The 12552-nt window shown below is 36.8% G+C and overlaps 1 protein-coding gene across 1 annotated transcript; it reads left to right on the top strand.

The window, feature by feature from the left end:
• The first annotated feature begins 881 nt into the window (after window positions 1-881).
• LOC133878376 (putative pentatricopeptide repeat-containing protein At2g02150) lies at window positions 882-9947 on the top strand. Its single transcript, XM_062316930.1, is given in 6 exon segments — window positions 882-915; window positions 918-3578; window positions 3770-3911; window positions 4021-4137; window positions 5627-5740; window positions 9372-9947. Coding segments are annotated over 2 exon segments (2343 nt in total). The 3' UTR covers window positions 3227-3578; window positions 3770-3911; window positions 4021-4137; window positions 5627-5740; window positions 9372-9947.
• Window positions 9948-12552: the final 2605 nt, after the last annotated feature.

A 12552-nucleotide genomic window follows, 5' to 3' on the forward strand; every position in this document is an offset into this window, starting at 1 on the left:
GAGGAATCGCCAATTTGAACCTTCTGTAAGGCTCGTCCGAATATGAAAATGGTCCGTTTGGACACACGTAGAAATCGTCCGCAGGTCCATCCAGACATGCCAGTGTTCGGACGCCCAACTCAGAAATTCAATTGTAAGTGTTTTTCTTCCTCATTTAACCTATTTATTCACTTAATTACTCTAGCTTATGTTTTTATATTTAATTAATGTCTTTAACATTACATCCCTCCCTTCTTATGAGAATTTTGTCCTCGAAATTTAAGCTCTAGGTGGCAATTTTTGTTTAGAAATGATTATTATTATTATTTTTTTTACTTTTTCATAATTTTTTTTTGTATAATTATAATTTCACATGAAATAATTACTTTACACTTAATGATGTAGTTGAATCTCCATCAGCAATTTGACATAATATCAAACTAGTACCCTTTCAAAAAAAAAAAGAGGAAAAAACTAATACCACCTTTGAATTTGAGCAAGCAATATGAAAATTGCTAGAAATTAGGTCCCCACCACATTAATTACAAAATTCACATGGCTCAAAGTTGCCTAAATCTAGACTTTTCATGCATCCAATTTTTTTTTTTTTTTTTAAAAATAAAAATAAAAAATAAAAAATTCGCAAGCCAAACAATAAAATAAATAAAACCGACCTAGCAAAGCGGTCCCAAGCCCTCACACAATGATGGGTGGGCTTGGAGTTATGGCCCATTTGAATTGCTTTACATGGAGCAGCTTCACAGAGATCGAGAGCTGAGCTTTAAAACCCAAAAACCTCAACAGCTTTTTAACTCATAAACCCTAAACCACCATTTCCATCATCCTTGAAAACACAAGAGAAAAAGCTATGAACACTTATTGTTCATCCAAACCCCAGAAAAATGGATCTAATTGACGGTGTTATTATTAGTCATCTCATTTCCTACCAAAGATGCTTGTTTTCCTTCGCAGTCTCTTCCACGCTGGTCGCAGAGCCTCTCACCGTGTAAGCCATCTCTCTCCCAACCCTCTAAACCCCACTGACCCATTTTTCAATGCTTTCCCTGTTTCATCATCACACGCTTCTTCGCTTTCTTGCCCTATAATTTGGTTCACCGGCATTCTTTTCATAATCAGATACCCTTTTGTCTCCATATCAAGCTCCAACAGTGTCTTTTATGATATAGGTAAAGAATCAATGCGTAATGTTATTCAACAAGAGCAGTGGCAGGATTATAGGATTGTTAGTTTGCTTGATTTGGCGCTGGCGCCGATATGGGTGTCTAAGGTTTTGGTCGAATTGAAAGGGGATCCTAGGTTAGCTTTGAGGTTCTTCAAATGGGCCAGAACCCGATGTGGGTTTCGCCACACCACGGAATCTTATTGTGTCTTGATTCATATATTGTTTTTTGCGAGACTCTACTTTGATGCACATGAGATTATGAGAGAGCTGGTTTTGTTGAGGTGGGTTTTACCGGGTTGCCATGTCTTTGACGTGTTGTGGTCCACGAGGAATGTTTGTGTTCCGGGGTTTGGAGTGTTTGATGCTTTGTTTAGTGTTTTGGTTGAGGTGGGAATGCTCGAGGAAGCAAGCGAGTGTTTTTTGAGGATGAGGAAGTATAGGGTTTTTCCGAAAGCACGGTCCTGTAATGTGCTTTTGCATAGTCTTTCAAAGTTGGGGAAGGGGGAATTATCGAGGAAGTTTTTTGAGGATATGGTTGGGGCTGGGATTAGGCCTTCAGTTTTCACATATAATATAATGATTGATTATATGTGCAAAGTAGGAGATTTGGGAGCAGCTAGAAGCTTGTTTGAACAAATGAAGCACATTGGCGTTATGCCAGATATTGTCACGTATAATTCTCTTATTGATGGGTATGGAAAGGTTGGATTATTAGATGAATCGGTTTCTATATATGAAGAAATGAAGGATGCAGGTTGTGAACCTGATGTAATAACATATAACGCTTTAATTAATTCTTTTTGTAAATTTGAAAGAATGCCTCAAGCGTTTGAGTTTCTCCATGAGATGAAGATCAGTGGGTTGAAACCAAATGTTGTAACTTATAGCACATTAATTGATGCTTTTTGTAAGGAAGGGATGATGCAGGAGGCGAATAAATTTTTTGTGGACATGAGACGAGTTGGTCTTTTACCCAATGAATTTACTTACACTTCTTTGATTGATGCAAATTGTAAATTAGGTAATCTAAATGATGCTTTGAAGCTGGCTAATGAAATGTTGTGGGCAGGAGTTAAATTGAACATTGTTACCTACACAGCTTTACTGGATGGCCTTTGTGAAGATGGGAGGATAAAGGAAGCAGAAGAAGTTTTTAGGACAATGCTAAAGGCTGGAATAATTCCTAACCAGCAAACTTATACTGCTCTTGTTCATGGGTATACGAAGGTTAAGGAAATAGAGAAAGCTATGGAAATTTTGAAAGAAATGAAGGAGAAAGGCATCAAAGTGGATATCTTGCTGTATGGGACCATCATTTGGTGTCTCTGCAGCCAAAATAAGCTTGAAGAATCTGAACTTGTAATCAGTGAAATGAATTGTCATGGTGTAAGTGCGAATCATTTTATATACACAACACTTATGGATGCTTTCTTCAAGGCAGGAAAAACTGCAGAGGCACTCAATCTGCTACAAAAAATGCAGGACTTGGATATTGAGGTCAATATTGTTACTTATTGTGCACTAATTGATGGTTTGTGTAAGAAGGGATTGGTCAAAGAGGCAATTAAGTATTTTCGTAGCTTGAATGACATTGGTATGCAACCTAATGTTGCAGTTTATACAGCACTAATTGATGGTCTTTGTAAAAATAATAGCATTGAAGCAGCCAAGAAGCTGTTTGATGAAATGCTGTACAAGGGTATGATTCCAGATAAAAATGCTTACACCGCTTTAATTGATGGGAACTTAAAGCATGGAAATCTTCAGGAAGCTTTGGACTTGCAAGACAGAATGATTAATTTGGGTATGGAGCTTGATCTGCCTGCCTATACTTCCTTGATTTGGGGATTTTCTCAATGTGGTCAGTTGCAACATGCAAAAAAGCTTCTTGATGAGATGATTGGGAAGGGTATCCTTCCTGATGAGATTCTTTGTATTTGTCTATTGAGGAAGTATTATGAACTAGGAAATATGGATGAAGCCGTTGAATTGCAAAATGAAATGGTGAAAAGGGGTTTAATTGCTGGCAGTGGTGATTGTGCAGTTCCTAATTTACAAACTTGAGAGATAATAATGTTTGACCAGCCTTACTTTGTGATGGGGCTGTGTAAAAAAGTTGAATCAAAAGCACAGGATGGTTTTCCTTTTCCTAAATGGAGGTATAAGAACCCAAGGGATACAAAGTTCCTCACGGGCTTCTGATTGTATGGAATGGCATTGAAAAGTTGTGTTTTGACGGTTTTTGATGAAATAGGCTGTTGCTGATACTCACTGTGTATCATATCTAAAGTTCTTTTGTGGTCTCATCATGCAAATTACTCTACTGGATGCGGTTTTAGCCTGATGTTCTCATGCGATCTTCAGCAGAAAAACCAGATTATACCTCTGGTTTAATTACCTTAAACTTTCTGTCAAGGTGAGTGATTGCCTTTTTCTGATCATTAAAAAAATTAGAGTAAAAAGCATCATAGGACATGGCTAAAATTTATAGTCATCAGTAGTTTTGTAAATGCATATAAACCAAAATTGATAGCCTTAAATCTTTCCTCCATTTTCTTTTTGACTCTTCAAGAATCTGGACTTACTTTCATCAATTATGTGTAACAGCTGGGTGGTTTCTGAGTTGGAAGAAAGATATGTCTGGGCTCAAGGTTCTGCGCGAAATTGACCACGTGAAAGCAATATGCATCCAAGGATGTAAACAATACCAGTCGAGTTGGTTGTTGCTCTGATTGCTTGGACAAGCAAGGTGCAGTATTGCTTTACAGAAATCCTACCATTTTTTATAGAGCTTAGGCTCTTATTTCATACTTGCTTGTCCAATATCATCATCATAATGCTGTAATGTTGTCATACAGCATGACAGTTGTGCTGCCTTTGAGCACCTAATTTTGTTTCATCGGTGAGCGATGTCGATGGCCTTGATTTAGCTGCCGAAATGCATGACCAATAAGGTTCAGCCATGTAGAGAAAAGGTAAGTTGTGGAATCCACCTTTTTTTCTTTTTCCTTTTAAGAATTTAGTAGGTCAGGTTGGTGCCACTTTGGCAACAACGAAAAGAAAATAAAAGAATTTAAGAATTTAGTTTGGTTAAGCAAATAAAAAACTTATAAGAATAAAAAGGAAATGAAATATTTGTCTTTTGGGAGCATAAAATTGCTTGATATCCACTCAAATGAAGACTTGGAGGCTCTGGGGAAGACCAATGCCACTTCCGTTCTCAACTGCTCTCTCGTGTCTTGGGTTCTTTCAAGATGCTGTGTGTTAAGTCCAGTAATATCTTTGGCAGCACTGGCACTTTTTTCTGGTAGTAAATCAAGGATAGCTGCAAGAATAGGCTGGTTTCACACTCACACGATCACATAGTTGAAATATCCATTTGGGCTTTGCTTGGTTCCTTGAGGTAATGGGATGATCATTGGCTCTATGCTTGTGTGTGTTTTCTTCTTTTATCATTTCTCTCTCTGATATTGTGTTACGGACCTCCGTAACAAAGGATGAACAATGAATAATAAAGATAATTTGGGTAAGATAATTCGAGAAATCCTGAGCCTCCTAATGTTAGGGTAATTCAAGGAACCCTAAAACTCCTAAACAACTACTAGAGTTGAATTATAATTTTCTTTCATATTATTTTATTCTTCAATACCCCCTATTTATAGGGTTACAGAGCTGAATATAAAATATGGAAACGGTAAATAAATATTGCAAAACCTAAATAAATTTACTAATTCTAAAGAGAAACAAATCTCTTATTTTTAGGCTACCAATGGGAATATCAATCCTTTATTTCTTTCCTAACCTAATGGGATATAAATCCCTATTTATCTTTTATTCACTTAATGAGGGACATAGATATAATTCCAAGAATGCCCTTGTTACATACCCTAGATACGTAACATATTGGTACTGAGCCTGCATACATGTGCCACTATAGATGCTTTTCCTTTACAATCTATATTTTGCGTCCTGTTATGGTCATTTTTCCTTTATAGTCTGGTGACATGTTGGGCCACATCTCTTTGTGCTTTGCTCTTTTCATCCTTCTTTAGATTAAGAGGTAGGATCTTATTTAAATTATTTCCATCCATGAGTTCTCCGTATAAATATTGGTGCCAAGTGTGTGTTTCCGTATCTTTTTTCTTCTGGATTAGCGTACGATTTGAAACTAGTAGTTATGTCAAATGGGCGTTGAAGAGGATTCAAATGTAACCTTACTTTATTTTTTTCAGGAGTTGTAGTTAATGGATTCAGTTAAGTGATTGCAAAAATATAATTTATTCAGTGTTCTGGAACGTCTTATATATTTAACGTTGTTCTAACGAGGCTCTTGAGTTTGTTTGTTTTTTTTTTTTTGGTGTAAGAAAATGCACTTGCTATAAAATATAGCTTATGCTCTTATCTTATATTTGTTTGGCAAGACCACTATCAACAGCATAATGTTGTAAAGCTGTCATACTGCAGGACATATGTGCCAACTTTGAGCACCTAATTTTGTTTCATATGCAAGCAATGCCGATTGCCTTTGATCTAGCTACCCAATGGCATGACCAACTAGTTTCAAGCATCTACAGAAAAGTAAGTTATTGAGTTAACATTATTGTTTTTTCTTCGTTAAAATTTAGTTGGTCAAATCAGTGCCAGTTCGGCAACATTATTTTATCAATGCTCTCTAATACGATATAAAAAGAAGATATGTGCATATATCTTCACACATGCACATATCTTATCAAAAAAAAAAAGAAGAAGAAGATATGTGCATGATTTTATGGTTGGCTCACAAATTAAGACAGATGAAAACGAATAAAGCTCATACAAGCGAGTGCCAAGGTCACCGCCAAAGGAATTTTGTTTACATTTTGTAACGGATATATTAGTTAATGGGCCTTGTTAGTTAGTGACCTATTAGCTTAGTAGCCTTTAAGTGAGTCTATATAAACAAGACTAAATAAATGTTTTAGGCATGAAAATTGATATCCAGTTCTTAGACTGAAAATGGAGGGAGAGTACCTCAAATCACTCACGAAGGTTTTAGACATCCTCGAATTTGCCTAATTTCATTATAATATCATTTTTCAATTTTATTGTTCTTCATTATTCTTCCATTTCTTCCTCAGTTCATCATCATCTATTCTATTTTCTTTTCATTTCCGTATACAATTCCCATACTTAAACCCTAGATATCAGTAACAAGATAAAATACTTGTTACAAATTGGTATCAGAGCACCGGTCCTTGGCTTATGAGAACAAGAGCAGCTATAGCCGCAGAAAACCAACAGATCCGAGACATCCGAGCACAAGTGAACCATTTACAGGCGGAAATGGCGAGTCTGGCGACTAAGGCTGATGTGCAACGCCTGACGACGACGATCGATGAAATTCTGCTGGAGATGCGACAGTTCCGCTTGATGATATGAGTAACGAAGGGTCTAGCTCCGGTGATGGATGCAAGCCTGAAACAGATCCGGTTGGAAAGTTACATCCACCTCCTGAGAAGGTTGAAAGCCTAGAAAATCTCAAGATCGGAGAAAAGGAAAAGAGCACCGACGAAGCAAAACACACGCAGAATACAGCTACAGGTAGGGTTGAAAAATTTGTTGAGGCTATTCAAGAACATTTTTCGGTTTCTGTGGAAGGAGACAACCAGGAGGAGTTCAAGAAAGGAGAAGAGGCGAAGCAAAATTAAGTAGCCACAGATTTGGATGAAGATACCTATCACCTGCTCGATGAAATTCCTCAACCAAAATATTTTTCCATTCCAGATCTGTTTGTTCCCTTTCAAGATGATGGACATGCTGCCAGGGAGAAGGTGCCGTTTGCACTCAGACACACAAAATCTGAAGCGCAAAATCAAAAAATTTCCATTTACACGGTGAGTTCCTTTGTGTCTCGGTGTTCGATAGACGACACAGTAAATGTTGTTGTCCTTAAGCATAGGTGGCGATGGAAACTAGTAGACGAAAATGAGGATGAGGAGGCGATGAACGTGAGCTTTCTACCGGAAAACGCCTCACGAATTTGCAGATTGGTTGAGAAAAATCTCCAGAATTTGCAGATGGAAGAAGAAGCAAATGTGGTGGCTGAAGCGGACGCGCCGATATGTTGATGTCGCCGGAGCTGAGCGCGACTAGAGACCGGATGTCCGAGAGGCCGGACTCGGGGCAGTCGAATTGGATCGGATCCGGTGGAACTTGAAACAAAGAGGAAGATGACCAGTGACCACGAAGAAGGAAAAGCACTGCAGACGCAAAAACGAACCAGAAATAGGAAGGACAGGTGGCAGCATCACATGATTTGTTTTAAACAAAGAAAGGACAGATGGAGTCCATTAAGCTGGTATGTTGCATGGGACAACTAAAAATAGGACACAGTGGCAGCAAGGCTGAAGTGACAAGAAGAACCTACAACCTCGCATGTTTTAAACAAAGAAAGGACAGATGGAGTCCATTAAGCTGGTATGTTGCATGGGACAACTAAAAATAGGACATAGTGGCAGCAAGGCTGAAGTGACGAGAAGAACCTACAACCTCCTACGTGGCAGCAGCAGCATGAAGGTTGAACTGTTGAAGAAAATTGTTGAACAGCTGGAGGCAATTTTTCGGAAGGGCAGAAATGTTATTTACGTTTAGTTGTATGCGCTAGTTTTATGTAGGGGTGGGTATCAGGTAAGTCGGTGTCGGAAACCCCTTCACCGACTTCCGACCGAAATAGTCAGGTAAAGTCGGGGAATTACCTGACATTATTCCGAGAAGGAAATTTTTCAACTTTTTTGGATAATTCGAAATAATCGAAAAAATCGGTGAAGGGCGGTCGGATAAATCGGTAAGATTACATATTTACAGCCTAAAATTCCAACAAAGTGAACAAAGATTACAAATTACAGATTCACCATTCATTCACCATTCATTCAACAAGGTTACAAGATTACAGATTTAAAGCATAAAATTCCAACAAAGTGAACAAACCTAATAACCCAAATCCGCCGAAAATGAATAAATCAAAGAAAAAAGGAGTGGGAATGGTTTAACCGATGGCTCGATTTAGTTGAAGGCGAGAGTGAGAGAGACGTTCTAGATCCTCGTCGGCCATTGGAGAGGGAGAGAGAGAGAGAGGAGAGAGGAGAGAGAAGAGAGAGAGAGAGAGAGAGAAAGACGGGCGGCTGGCGGGCTGGGCGTTGGTCGTGGCCGGATGAGCAGGGCAGGAGGGCAACAGTGGGCGTAAGTCGTGACTCGTGAGTGGCGGCTAGGCGTGGGCATGGGCAGCTGAGATTCTAGGGTTTTGCAAAAAAAATATGAATATATACTAGTGAGAGTTTGAAAAACGACGTCGTGGCCTTGTGGGTAATGGGCACTGCCGCACTGGGTTTTAGACTAAAAGAGAATAGTAACGAAAAAAAATTTAGTTCTATTATATGTACTATTGGTCGGTCGGTAACCGATGGAATTTTTTTTTTTTTTTTTTTTTCGATTACCGACCGACAATGTATTCGGAAATAAATTTATTTTCAATTTTTGATTCTTTTTTTTTCGATAGGCGGTAGGCGGTCAAAGTCGGTTCGGTAGCGGTCGGCGAATTTTCGGTAATCGGATAATTTGCCCACCCTTAGTTTTATGTTTTTATTTTGGGCTTTCATTTTTTACATAATTCGCACCTTGTGGGCAAGGTGCTTAAAGGGCAACGTATTGTAACGGATATATTAGTTAATGGGCCTTGGGCCTTGTTAGTTAGTGGCCTATTAGCTTAATAGCCTTTAGGTGGGTCTATATAAACAAGACTAAGTAAATGTTTTAGGCATGCAAATTGATATCCAGTCCTTAGACTGAAAATGGTGGGGGGTACCTCGAATCACTCACGGAGGTTTTAGGCATCCTCGAATTTGCCTAATTTCAGTATAATATCATTTTCCAATTTTGTTGTTATTCATTGTTCTTTCATTACTTCATCAGTTCATCATCATCTATTCTATTTTCTTTTCATTTCCGTTCACAATTCACATACTTAAACCCTAGAAATCAGTAACAAGATAAAATACTTGTTACACATTTACATGGTTCTAGAATTTCAAGTGGCATAACAACATTTTTATTATAGATGTAACATACAACTTGTGACCTTGTGTTCAATAATTTTTGATATGTTTGGTAATTGTCAGCAACAAATATATTGATGGTAATCTGAAATGCACATTCTTTTTGGTGCTAATCACAGTAACCATGGACTCCTGATGTGAAGACCAAATGTTTCGTCTTTGTATGGTACACATTATCATTTGGTGTGATTTATTTATAAGATATTTTGTTTCTTGTACTCCAGAAATAGGGGATATGGTGAGAGTGTGGAATGTGAGATGAGGAGTGAGGGCATGCCAAAATTTCATGGGTGAGACAGCAGCGCGCCGCTGGGAGTAAATTCCTTTGCGCGGATGTTGCTGCAGCCTCTGATGCGTATCAAGTTCTTGTTCTGTACCTCAATACCCATTATCATATCCTTTGAAAACATTTCTTCATTCTTGAAAAGTATAAATATTTGAGGCGATAATAAAAGAGATCATAACATTAATCATAATAGATATAGTGGTTAATAAAAAAGTCTCTTGAACTAACATCAGATTTTAGAATAGCCTCCTAAATTTTCAAGTGTTCTAAAGTGGCCTATCAAACTACCACCGTGTTTCAAAAATGCTATTTTTTTTCTCGATTATATTCTTATCCTCTAAAAAAACAAAAATTAAAAATTAATTAAAAAAATATATTTTTTAAACACAAAAAAAGGGGTAGATTAATACAAATAATAATAATAATAAATAACTTTTTTTTTTTTTTAAAGATAAATGCAAAATTAGTCACTGTAATGGTCATCAATCACAAATTGCTCCCTAATTTATAGGTCATCAGAGTATGTCAAAATAACAATTTAATCCCTGCAATCAAAATACTTGACAGATTCTGTTAATGTTTATGTCTTTACCAATAAATGATGACATGCGTCACTCTTATTTAAAAATAAAAAAAATAAAAAAAAAAAAAAAAAGAAAGGAAAAATGAATAAGTAGTTTTTTGTGGTTTATTTGATTTACAATTAATTATATGCGGTATCAAAATGAATTTAGAGGTCCCTATGGTATGCCAAAAATACAAATCACTCATTCAAGTCAAATTTCGTTAAAAAATTTGACAGATTCTGTTAAGTGTTACGCTAACGCCAATTAGAGGGAGACACGTGTTACTCTTAATAAATATATACAAATATAGTAAACTAAAAAAATATTATTATTTATTTGTTATTTTTTTTAAAAAAGAAAAAAAGAAAAAAAAAAAAAAAAAAAAAAGAAGAAGAAGAAGAAAAATAGAAAAAAGGAAAGGGGTATCTGCCAGTTGGGCAGCCACCCCTAGAGGTGGGGGTGGCCTGTGAGCCACTCTCGACTACCTCTGGGGGTGGTGCGCCGCCAACCCATGCCCCACACAAGATTTGAAACAAAAAAAGAAATAAACTAACACGCATGCCCCACACGAGATCCTTTTAAGCAAATCATGAACTGTGAATGAGTAAATCATAAAGCCTCTTTCCTTCTCTCCCATTTAATTACACACAACTTACGCAATTCAACAATTCATCTAGGTGGTGGTTCAATTGTGAAGGAAATTTTCAAAGTGATTAGGTATATATACTAGAGCATGGGTTCGAATCCCACAATGAGAATGTTCATGTCTGATCAATGTAGACCATAGTGGTTTTCATTGATGTCTTTATAAGGTTGAGTCAAACTATGACTGAATCATACTTGAAGAATTGTGTCTGCTATGGTTCAAATTTTACAATTGGAAATATCTGGGGCAAGCCTGTAGGTGCTAGGCTAGGTATTGACATAAGCTCAGACTCAATGAGCTTTAGTTCAAAGTCAACATGTGGCTGTAAAATGACAAATAAAAAAAAATCCGAAAGTAGAATTCCGGATCAAAAGCATTAATTTTATAGTGAAATATCCCATGGGAGTCTAAGAATTAAATATTAAATGAGTTGGAAAAAGATGATAATTCCAAATGAAAGACCATCCTGGAAACTCAATGTAGAAATTTTTCTGAACATACTGAATAGTTAATTTAAAATGTGTGGAGGAATTTATATGTAAAATGGCATCTTTAGCCGCTAACTATAGGGTACCAACACTGGCAAATTAAGCACAAATAAACCTACAACCAAATCATTAGGAGAGAAATACGAACTTGAGCACCTAATCTTTGAAATTATTTCTTGATTGGTAAGTTTAAAAGCACCTTATGGGTTTGAAAACCAGACCATCACACCCTTCACCCTGATCTTAAGGGAGCCGAACGTACCGTTTAAACTAAAGCTCATTGGCTTAATGTTTGGAATAACTGCAAACCTCTAAATGGGGCACAAAATTTTGAAAGTATCCCCGCAAATTCAAATAGTAGCTTGCTTATATATCTCAAACCTGTTAAATTACCACTAGTCTCAAAAACTTAAAATGATAGGAAGAGACAAATTCAATCATTTAATCAATATTTTAACATTCACCCTTACGTGTAAGTTCAAACTACCATTTTATAGGTGAGACCCAACATGTAGAGTACTTAACTGAAATGAAGGGTGAATTATAAAGTCAGGGTTCAAACTCAAGTACTTTGACTTTAATATTATGTTAAATCATCACTTATCTCAAAAACTTAAATTGATAGGAATAGACAAATTTAATCATTTAATCAATACTTTAACAAAACTATGATAGGATTGTAGTAACATAATGCCTACAACTAGGAAGCATAGTTCAAAGAACATTGCTTCAACTATCTGCATTAGTTTCACAAATCGACAAACCGAAGACATAAATGAACAGTTAATGTCGCATGTATTCTTGTCAGATCTTGGCCATGATCAATTGATGCTAATCATCTGAAAATGTGAACTTGAGCACGACAGTTCATTTTCCAATGACTTTGGTTTGAATGTTGTTACCCATTTTTACCTTAGTCCAATAATCAATCACTTCATAAGTCTTAAAAAGACTTATAACCTTTGAGATACGGATAGTAGCCTTAGTGTCGAGCCACCATCCACTCTCGGATGTCACGTGATTGGTTTCTCATTTCCCATAAAGAAATTACATAGATTATAACATGCATTTCAAACTTGTTAACATGGGCATAGTTAATATTTCTTAAAAAAAAAAATTATTACTTTTAGGGTAAGTGTATTATAACTCCTTGAGTCAGAGCGCGATTTGAAATTGATCCCTCACTTTTTGAAAATCAAAATTGACTCCTTAACTTTTTCGCGAATTTGAAATAGGTCCTTCCGTCACTTTTCGGTCCAATTTCGCAACTCCCGTTAGTGCCACGTCAGTATTTTCTCCACATCATCTTAAAAT

Source organism: Alnus glutinosa, chromosome 1, assembly GCF_958979055.1.
Source record: "Alnus glutinosa chromosome 1, dhAlnGlut1.1, whole genome shotgun sequence".
NCBI classification, from domain to species: Eukaryota; Viridiplantae; Streptophyta; class Magnoliopsida; order Fagales; family Betulaceae; genus Alnus; species Alnus glutinosa.